General features: G+C 39.7%; 1 protein-coding gene and 1 long non-coding RNA gene across 2 annotated transcripts; both read right to left on the bottom strand.

Annotated features, from left to right (window-relative positions):
* Window positions 1-1,133: 1,133 nt before the first annotated feature.
* Window positions 1,134-5,897, bottom strand: LOC134637685 (uncharacterized). The gene is made up of 4 exons (XM_063488173.1): window positions 5,268-5,897; window positions 3,189-3,473; window positions 2,582-2,672; window positions 1,134-1,562 (listed from the first exon to the last, which is right to left on the bottom strand). Exons 1-4 carry the CDS (start codon window positions 5,653-5,655, stop codon window positions 1,142-1,144), a joined length of 1,185 nt encoding a protein of 394 aa, XP_063344243.1. The 5' UTR covers window positions 5,656-5,897; the 3' UTR covers window positions 1,134-1,141.
* Window positions 5,898-7,603: 1,706 nt separating this feature from the next.
* On the bottom strand, window positions 7,604-9,898 carry LOC135933669 (uncharacterized). The gene is made up of 4 exons (XR_010573878.1): window positions 9,739-9,898; window positions 8,854-8,902; window positions 8,494-8,557; window positions 7,604-8,097 (listed from the first exon to the last, which is right to left on the bottom strand). It is a non-coding gene; the product is annotated as an uncharacterized LOC135933669 (long non-coding RNA).
* Between the last annotated feature and the right edge of the window lie 375 nt (window positions 9,899-10,273).

Raw genomic sequence — 10,273 nt, 5'->3', positions numbered from 1 at the left:
GGGGGGAAGGAGGAGCGCCTTGTTGACACGTTGAAAGTCACAATATTGAAGCCCCAGGGCAGAGGCTCGACTACAGAACACCGAAAGATATTCATGTACAGTGTCACCATTCTTATTTTCTAGATTAAACAAGTTGCTTTACTGCAGCTGTGTGTACTGTATACTTTGGGACACCAGACAGATATTGTTTGCAAATGTGTGTTTAATATTCTAGAATAAATAAATACAAAAGAATGGAAACGTTGTCACTTTGTTTTATTGTACACATTTACTGCAAAATGAGACATTTTAACATTTCTGTGTTCACCCTGTCTGCCTGCTTCAAATACTGAAGTGTAACCCAGAAACTGATGAGAGTTCATTTCAACGGGAAAAGGGGAGCGACAGTTTTTGTAATCGTGTTTTTAATATTTGACAAAGTCCAAAAATACACTTTAAAGTTTACCAGCATTGTCTGAACTAATAATTCTTTACCCGACAGTGAAATCAAAGATGTTGAGCTAAAAATGTAGCCACTATTGATGCACTCACACTGTAGTTACAGATGTTACACTCCAGGGGCGCTGTTCTGCCATGTTAGTTTGTGCCATGGATTTATGCATATTGCCTCATGATACATTTATTCAGGCTCTTTTCCAGTAAGAGTTTTGTACATGCAAATATTGCTGACATGAAGGGAGACAGAGAATGTAGAGTTGATCTCATGAAGGTTAACTTCAAAAACAGTCTGAGCCTGCATGACTCCACCAAAGATTCCTGGATGCAGAAGGATGACAGGAGCCGGATTAACTTATAATTTTTAAAGAACATCAAGACAATTTCTCCCAATATTTCTTTGTTTGATATATTTTTAAAATGTGTGATATGTGAAAGGTTCGATTTTGCTAGTACTAGGTACTAGTACTAGGATTCTGATTAATCCTGCTGCCTAACACATCAAGAGGTCATGAACTGAGGAAATGCACAGATGACTCATTTGAAACACCAGGTTCATGTTATTCAGACCTGAGACAATTCCCATCATTATTAATTCAAAGCCACCAAAACACAAACAGTCAGATTTCATTATTCTTCACACCGCAGTAAAAAGGACCCTCCAATCTGCTGAACAGAAACATCTAAAATGTAAAACTGCTGTCTATCAGCTGCACATTATTCCTCCAGTGTTCATGTGAGGTCCTTCCCTGTTGGGTCCCTGCGTGTCTCCAGATGGGTTTATGTTCTCCAGCAGGTTTCTGTACTGTGTTGTCTCCGTCTGGTGCCGAGCGATTTTTCTAGCGTAGTACCTCCTGGATGCGGCTCTCCAAGCTTCCCTTTGCAGCGTCTGAGACTCTTCGGGTAGCTCCGATATCAGTGTCCTCCTCCTCTTATCCACAAAAGAGCTGGGCTGTGAATACTGAGAGTTTGCAATGTGGGAGAAGGGGCTGGATCGTGATGGGTTTGCCTGCTGGCGAGCTATCTTTCGAGCATAATATCGTCTGGAAGCTGCTCTCCAGGCTGCCCTCTTCAGTCTCTGAGCTTCCTCTGGCAGCTCCGACATTGGCACGCTCTTCTTCTTGTTCCTGAGGAGGTAAAGGGTTGAAAAAGCAAGATTTTACACCAAAATTATTTCTGTTAGACACTTCTAAACTAATAGATATTATAAATTAATCAACTGAAAAACACCCTGGGAATTTTTGTGCTCTGCGTTTACTTGGTTAGTCTCCAAGCTGTAGTCCTGTATCAGTGTCTCAAGGAATTACCTTTAAACATTTTTTAAAATTAAAAGCCAAAAAAAGAAAATGGTACGAGGCACGGACTTCGGTTAAGTAGGGTAACACAGACTCATTGCCCGCAGAGAAACTGTGCTTACGTGCGTAATCATCCCACTAAGTCCTGTTTTGAGACAGGAAACACCCTGTATGTGTTAAGTTCCTGCACCACTGAGGTTGCCCTATATTCCCCCAATTCTCGCTCTCTTACTCATTTATTCTCTGTTGTGGTAGAATAACATTTAAGTTGTCGTCAGAGGGTCCACAGATGATCTAATGCACCATATCTCTTCAAATAAAGTTGGTCAGAGGGTGCATAACACGTTCCTGGAAGTATCGCAATAAAAGCCTAATAAAGAAGTAAAAGGTTGTCTCCAGTAAATCCTTACAGAGATGTTCATTTGAAACAGATATAAGAGACGTGGAATTATAATAATGAGTTCATAAGTTCAAGTACTAAATTATAATCAATTACATCAAAGGTGCCCAACTCTCACAACCACCTTTACAGCCTTGACAGTGTTACTTTCAGTAACAGATGAGTTTAAAGGGGATGGCTGCACGCTGCTGTTGTAGAGAATTTCAATCTGCACTCTCACAGTGAAACGATGAATCAATAATCTGCTGCTTTTCTTTCTTTTAGTAAACTGAATCTTTTGCATTTTGACTGCTAGTTAGACAAAAACAAGCACTTTGGTTTCAACACTTTATAGAGAAAAATACAACAAATCATCAAGTCCCTGAGTAAATAATTATTATGTTTCTGTATTAGCATCCCCTCTGAGGGGTCGCTGAATTATCAGCTCATTTGTTTCTCTGATATAACTCACCTCGTGTGGTCTGCCTCAGTCATTACAACTCCGCCCGGGTCTGCCTGTGGTTTCTCCCTGAACGTCCTTCCTTCTCCGGTCTCCATTTTTTCTACATGGATCAGAAGAGATGGACATATTTTTAGTCGTACCACTCCACTCCAATGTTGATATTATTATTTTTACTATGATTGTATTTAATTACAGTGTTTTTTCCTTTGGCTGTATTTATTTTCAAGCTTCTCTGTTGCTAGATTCCAAAACCAGACTTCCATGTTAGATCTTCAGTGTTTGATGGGTCAGTTAGAGAGCAGTGATACTGATGAGTTTAGCATTGTTAAAACAGCGAGTCATTTTCCCCCAACGGCACCATGTAACAGGACCGGGTGGAAAAAAATGCTGAATTTCATCAGAATCTTACAGAAAGTCAACAGTGACAGCAGTCTGTGGACAGACCTATAATTAGGGTTAATCAAAAGTTTCAGGTGACCAAAAAGCCTTAACAGTGTGCCCTATATTTATATAATATTTCTCATTTGTGCAAACAATAAAACAAAGAGAAGTAGAGGATTTGCTTTTCCAGTGCTGAGAATATTAATGTGAATAAATTAAATGCAGAGTGCATTACTTTTTACACTGAGACTCTCTTTGTCCTGACACGGACTGCCCGTGCTCTGCTGATGTTCATTCATCTCCCACTTGATTAAGACCGTGTCGACGTCACATGGCTCTTGTTTGACCACGAGGCTGCTGGGAGATGTCGGTATATTTCTGGCTGACTCTGTTATACCCGAAACCTCGGAGGAGCGGGAGGTGCAGCTGTGCTCCAGGACCATTCTGCTGGGGGAAGATGGAAGAGCTGACTCCTGGCTGTGGGAGGAAACGTGTGAGGGGGGTCTTGCGAAAAGACCCACTGTAAAGAAAGGAAACAAACAAAAGAAAGGCTTATTTTGTGTGTTATATTTCCATAATATCCACAGTCACATGTACTCAAGTCGTTCAAACATTGTGTTTTCTAGATGCAACCAATCAAAAGGCAGAGGGAGGAGCTACAACAGCTTCTTTTACACAGAAAATTAACTGGGGGTGTTATAACACAACTATGGATTCATGTAAATTGTGAAACATGCAACTCAGTGCAAGTAGAGTTTAGCATTAAAAACAAGAGCTTGAAATGACAATAACAGGCACCTTATCCCTGATATACTCCAGAAGACTTCTATAGAAAATCACTCAAGTTTTTGATATTCGTAAATCATTACTCACCTACAATGGATTTTTCATGTTCTATAAATATTTTAAAAAATCTCAGGGCTCAGTGAGAAAGGGTTTTACTCAAAACTGTGAAGTGGAATAATACTTCAGGAGATGAGGTGGAGGAGGACCAGATATGAGAGCGAGAAGATGAGAGCTCAGAGGACGACATGCCTTTGAGGAGCCTGAAAAGGGCGAAATGTATAAGCTATGGCTCTGAAATTGTCAGAGAGGACACCAGCCTGTGAAGGGAATCATCTTTCCATTCATTGTTGATGAGCACCTCCCTCTTGTTTGTGTGCTCTGATTTTTTGTTTTTTCCTTTTCTCAAACCCGGTTGCCTAGTTTCAGTTTATAACCACTTGTTTGGTAGTTGTGGCCGCTGGTAGTTTTTTCAGATGTCATATTAAAAACAATTTCAACCCAATTTCAGTATGGTATTAATGCTACCTTCAGAAATGAGCACCTCCCTGTGGTCTGTGGGCTCTGGTTTTTTTTCTTCTAAAACCTGGTTGCCTGTTTTCTGCTTCATGTAACCAGAGGACTACATGGTTGGTGGCTGTGGCTAGCATTGCCCTGTTTTTCGGTTTCATGCTAAAAACAAATAAATAAAATCTGCCCAACTTCAGTATGACTGAAAGTGAATTGATAAAGACAGGAGACATAGGATTTAGCGCACTTTTAGTATATATTAATTATATAAATCAGCAGCATAAAGGAAGAAATGAAATGCTTAGCTTGTGTGTGGGGGGGTGGGTGTGTATGAATCCCACTGAAAAGGTTCTTGTTTCCCCTTCTAGTTATCAAAATGCTTAAAAACTTCAGAGTCCTACATTAAACAATTTTTCTTATAATGGAGAGGAAGTCCCGTCACATTGTTCCTGCTCGGCCTTCTCAGAAGCTCATACATCTTCCTCTGAGCTGTCACCTTCTTGCTCTAATGTCTGGCCTTCCTCCACCCCCTCTCTTGACAGCAGTAACACTGCCAGGGATCAAACCACCAGCCTAGCAATTAGTGGATGACCTGCTCTACTTCCAGAATTACAGCCACCCCAAGTATGGACTGCAAATCTAACCCCCATGAATGTGGCATGAATAGAAAGCCCAGGATGGCCCCTTGAATTTCGTGTAGCAACTCCAACAAAACTTCTCTCAGGTCAAATCCCAGTCAGACACCCGGGATTGGAGGCGTTTCGGGACCAATGACAGTGAGGACTTTACAGCCAATTATGCATTGTCAAAGACTTTACTTCTCATCTTCTTGTGAAATAGTGGCCTGTAGTGGGTCTAACAAAGGGATCACTCAGAGCAACAGCTGACCGGCTGTGGCACTTTAACCATTAACAGAACCACCATGCCCCGTTAGTATACGGGGCCAAGGGTCCAGGTGTTTTCTGTAATTTGTCACCAGCCTACACCTGCAAAGCCAGAAGTGACGCTCGTGTTTACTTACACGATAAACTCGTCTCACAGTCCTGCTGCTCCGCTGTCAGCTCGGTGTCAACGCATCCCGGATCAAAGACGCTCTGATCTCCCTTCTGCCGGTCACCGGAGCTCCGGGACCTGCCGAGGCTGTGCTCGTTCTTGAACAGCCCGCAAGTGCATCCCTGCCGGCGCAGCACCTGCAGTTCGTGCTCCATCTCTGTCAGTCTACACTCCAGGCGCTGGATCTCTTTGTCCCTGTCGGCCACCATCCGCTCATACTCGTAATTCTTGGCGCTGTTTACGCCGTACAAAACGTTTATCACAGAGTCTATGGCCAGCCGGATGGCGTTTTCCACCACCAGAGCCTCGTCGTCGCGGAGATGTGGGTGCAAAGTTCTGTTTTTGACCAAATCCATGTTTCCTTTAACTGACTTGTACTGACAGGCTGTGCAGAGGGAGATGCTAGCGTTAGATGTGAGGATGCGCTGCCTCACTGAAGCGACAAGCCGCGCGCATGCGCTCTCCAAAACAACAACAATTAACACACCAATTAAAGCTTTTTTTTGTGATTTAAAAATATAAAATGATGGAGTATTACATTCTTAATGTCACCTATGCCGTGTCTATTACCGCTAGCTGAACAACAGAAGCAGCAGCATCGTTATCTTCTTCGCCTAAAAGCTGCGGTCAATAAATACTGATTTGACGGTGATAGCACCGACTACTGGTTATTTGACTAACTACACTAACAGTTACTATTAGCAATGGTATGACATTACTGCAAATAAAGTTTTTTTTTTTTGCTTTAACCTAGAGATTTATCTGACGGACTGATTTTTTATAAATTCATAGTTAAGGAAATAACTCTGAACAACAATCCAAAACTCACAGGTTATCAACATTTTCAGCACTATTTGGTTTATTTTGGGGATAAAACTAGGCCCTAATCCTTTTGAATTAGCATCATTTCATCACCCATACTATTGTCAAGTTTTTTAAATCTTTCAGCAATCTTTAAAATATTTTAAAGTAAAATCATCCAGATCAGTTTGTTGTTTAACTGCAAAGGAGCAAAAGAGAATGGATGGATCTTTTTTTTCTACTTCTTCTTAATCTATATATTTTCTTTTCTAAAAAGAAAATAAGTTGTTTTAATTCTTCTTTTAAATCACTTTAAATTATTGTTGTGTTTGAATCGAGCTATATAAATTAATGTCCCTTGCTTTGCCAATAATTGCTTCAGAGGCCTCACTTGCACTTGTTTTTGGTTTCATTTGGCCAAACTATTCTGCAATGATCCATGCACTCTGAAATCATAAGTATTTGTGAATTTATAAAAAAAAAATAAAAAAAATAAAACTTCATTCATTTTACCATGAAGTGAAACTCTTGAGATCTCTTCTGAGTGTCCTGGGTAGCAGCAGTCTATGACATTTTCCGATGATGGACGAAGTCAAATCTCCCAGACAAAATCTGCACAAGCATGGGGCGAAGGTGCAAAACTCTGTGAGCCAGCATCGTGCTATACTGATGCTTTTCAGTGGCTGGGACAAGCAGACTACTCAGAGCTGAAACTTCCTGTCCAATGTGAGGGAGCTTCAAAGCTTCTACCTGGAAGCTCTACAAGTGTGCGGTGAATTATGGACATCCCTAAGCAGTACCAAAGCAGTAAAGGCAGCTCAGGTCTTCTACAAAGTACTCACCTATAGATCTTGATACTTGTGTAAATTGCAGATTTGAGCTTTTTCCTTTTTAATTTGATAATATGGGCTTAATGGATGTAGACTGACTGGCACTTGGATCATTTTAAAAGAAGACAGTGTGTAAGATTTAGGATTCTATTAGCAGAAATGGAATATAGTGCACTGTAAAATCTAATTAGTTCCCAGAACTCAAAAAAATTATGGAAACTCGTTGCCTCAAAAAAATTGAGTAAAGCTTAGCTAAAAATGACTAAGTTAGGACAACTTATTTATTTTGAGTACTCTGTACAAGCTCATTTGTTCCCAGAACTCAAAAAAATTGGATCAAGTTTACGTAAGATGACCAAGTTAGGACAACTTACTCATTTTGAGTACACTGTACAGCCTTGTTAGTTCCCAGAACTCAAAAAAATTATGGAAACTCGTTGCCTCAAAAAAACTAAGTACAGCTTACTTAAGATGACTGTTAGGACAACTTATACATTGCAAGTCTGCAGTATTAAGAATAACTCGATACTTCTGACTTTCTGACAATACTAATTGTTTACCTACTGACAAACATTTCAAGTTCAACTAAATGAAAAAACAATTTGTGGTACCATGAATATGATTAAAAATAATTAACAACAATTTTTGTAATGATGTTAAAATGAGCCCAACTTTTATTTTCAAACACAACAAAGTACAACAGCCAACATACTGGACACTATTCTGCTGAACAACAAACAATTATATTGCCATCACTGTTATAATCTTACAATGAAACAAAGTCTCAGATTTAATTATTCTGAAAATAAGTTTAGGCCTACCACAAGTTTGTTTTGTACTTACATTACTTATATAATCAAAAAAAATATTTGTTGTTCTGTCACAAATGCAGTCTCTAATTTAGACAACACATTTGTTTTTCATTCCAACACAGGAGCTGGAATGTTGTAATATTTTAAGGATGGCTTGTTTCCAGTCCAGGCATTACTGCCTGAATGACTATCACGGATCGAGGTGATCCAAATGTAGGTGCAGAAAAAAGTCTTTAACTTCCCTTAAGTACAGTGGCAGTGGATGTGGGTTGGAGATGCAATGAGCTTGAACCTGCAGGCGACCATCTTCACTGACCACACCATCTGTGATGGAGGACTCATCTCTCCTGTTGTCCTGCAAGCAAACAATCATATTTTTTGGAACATGAACTTAATTGCTTTCTTAAAACATTTTTTTCTGCATTTGGTATAGAACAGACTCCAATTTAGACAATCTCAGGCTCCCTCCCCGCCGGAGAGGTGACCCAATGTCCCAATTGTCAGTCTAGATAGCCGTGACCACCACGCAACACACAATAATGTCATGAAAGCATCATTTTAAAAAGGGCTATGCAAACATGGGCAATAACCTTCATTCTAATGATGTGCAAAATGATTTGGGCACAAAACAAATTTTGCTGTTAGAAAACTTGCAGACTTCACTATATACAGTGTAGACCCTCTAAACTAAGTTTGGGGGATGTGATCTTTCAAGAAATGCAGACCAAACTGTTGTTGTTTGTTTACTTACACAGCATGTCTTGTAGAATTAACTGGAGTCACCAGCAACAGCACAGTGCAGTCATATCTCAAGTCTAATAACAGAAGACAGGAAAAGATCAGTAAAGAACGTCTTGATGCATTCTCAATCATCCAGCAAAGTAAATCTCCAAAAGTTGAATCTGTTCATCTGGACGTTTCTTCCACAAAACGCTACGTCCAGATGAACAGATTCAACTTTTGGAGATCAGTAAAGAAACAACTTCCCCAAACCAAAGCACAAATACAACAATAAGTAAAACAGGCTGATCTAAAGTATGATTAAAGTTCAGCCTGATTAATATAAATGTCACTGACAGTTGCTAATATATTGGAAAACCAAAACACTTACCACTGAGTTGATGTCTTTCTGTCCAACAACAGGAGTGCTGGTCCCGAGCCTCAAAGACAGTAAGAAGCAAGCAGAGGGAGAAAAAACAGAACATATTTCAGAAACTGATTTGATCCTTAATGGCTGTGCAATCATTGTAACATAGAATTTGCTTATGTTGTTAAATAAAGGCTAGATTTGACATTAATAGATGCCACAGATGTTCAAAAGCTGCCACAAAGCATGAAAAAATTGACGTCTCCGAAAACGTCGGAGCATTTTTGCAAATATGTGATGTCTTGATAAATTGAGCAGACATTTGAAATTTACACAGCTACATTCTCGCCTGAAAATATCTTAAAAGTTTATTTTGTGACCCAGAAAAAGTAATAAGTTTTTTAGCCGCGCTCCTCCGCCATTGCCGCGCTTACAAGTACACAGGCTCCGACAACCGTGGCCGACAAATGTGATCCTCCTTTTCCCCAGACTACCCTTTCTGGGTCACAAAATAACCTTTTAAGATATTTTCAGGGGAGAATGTAGCTGTGTAATGCTCAAATATCTACTTAATTTATCAAAATATCACATATTTGCAAAAGTGCTTCCACGTTTTCGGAGAGCTCTGTTATCCACCCCCCACACCCACCCCACCCCTAACGGCTGCACCTCCCAAAGAATTTTGTCTGGGCTCTTATCTCACTTATTTATTTCAAACGATGAACAGAAAATTTCACCGACATAGTTTTATGTAAGGTTTTTAAGGCTGTGGTGTTAATTTTTAAGTAACATGAGCCCAGCGGCAGCAGCAATGCTAGGCTAACACTAACTAGCTAGCAAGATTTAAAACCTGGTGCTAAACTAAGAGAAGCCACAAATCAGTTTGAATAAGAGTAAACATTTACTCACCAAGTCAGTGTATCAGGTAAAGATCCACAGCAATGACAACAATAATATCTTGAGCTGAAGCTTCTCCAGGTTTGCTCAACATATTCCATAACAAATGCACCGTGAACATGCGGACTGATCCGCGAGGGAGGAGGACGGTAGTCACGTGGCATTTTCAAAACACATCTTTCATCCTTCCGCACTGAGAAGCAAAACTTCCAGCTTACTTAGTTTTTCTAAGTTAAGACAACTCAAATTAATCGAGTTTATCAGCGTTTATGCATAAAAAGTACTGGTAACTTATTTAAATTGAGTTCTAATAACAAATTGATAAAAATTGAGTTCAGCCTATTTAATATTTTTAATTAAACACAATATTACATTTTACAGTGTGATAATAATTCTGCAGTATTTTCAATTATGTCAGCTGTCACATTAAACATAATTGAAAATACTGGTGAGCTTCTTTTTGTTGTAAGCTGATAATGAACCTTTCATATCTGCATAGGGAGCAGAATCTCTCCCATCGAGAACACCAGGATGGCACTAGTGGAAA

This window comes from Pelmatolapia mariae, linkage group LG10_11 (assembly GCF_036321145.2).
Source record: "Pelmatolapia mariae isolate MD_Pm_ZW linkage group LG10_11, Pm_UMD_F_2, whole genome shotgun sequence".
Lineage (NCBI taxonomy): Eukaryota > Metazoa > Chordata > Actinopteri > Cichliformes > Cichlidae > Pelmatolapia > Pelmatolapia mariae.
This window is presented reverse-complemented; position numbering and strand designations above follow the sequence as displayed.

What these genes read in the sequence shown, in the direction of transcription:
- LOC134637685 (XM_063488173.1), bottom strand. Translation starts at nt 5,655, where the DNA reads ATGGATTTGGTCAAAAACAGAACTTTGCACCCACATCTCCGCGACGAC. An exon ending in CTGTGAGACGAGTTTATCGT is followed by an intron (nt 3,474 to 5,267) that starts GTAAGTAAACAC and finishes CTTTCTTTACAG; the next exon opens with TGGGTCTTTTCGCAAGACCC. An exon ending in ACTGAGGCAGACCACACGAG is followed by an intron (nt 1,563 to 2,581) that starts GTGAGTTATATC and finishes TTACCTCCTCAG; the next exon opens with GAACAAGAAGAAGAGCGTGC.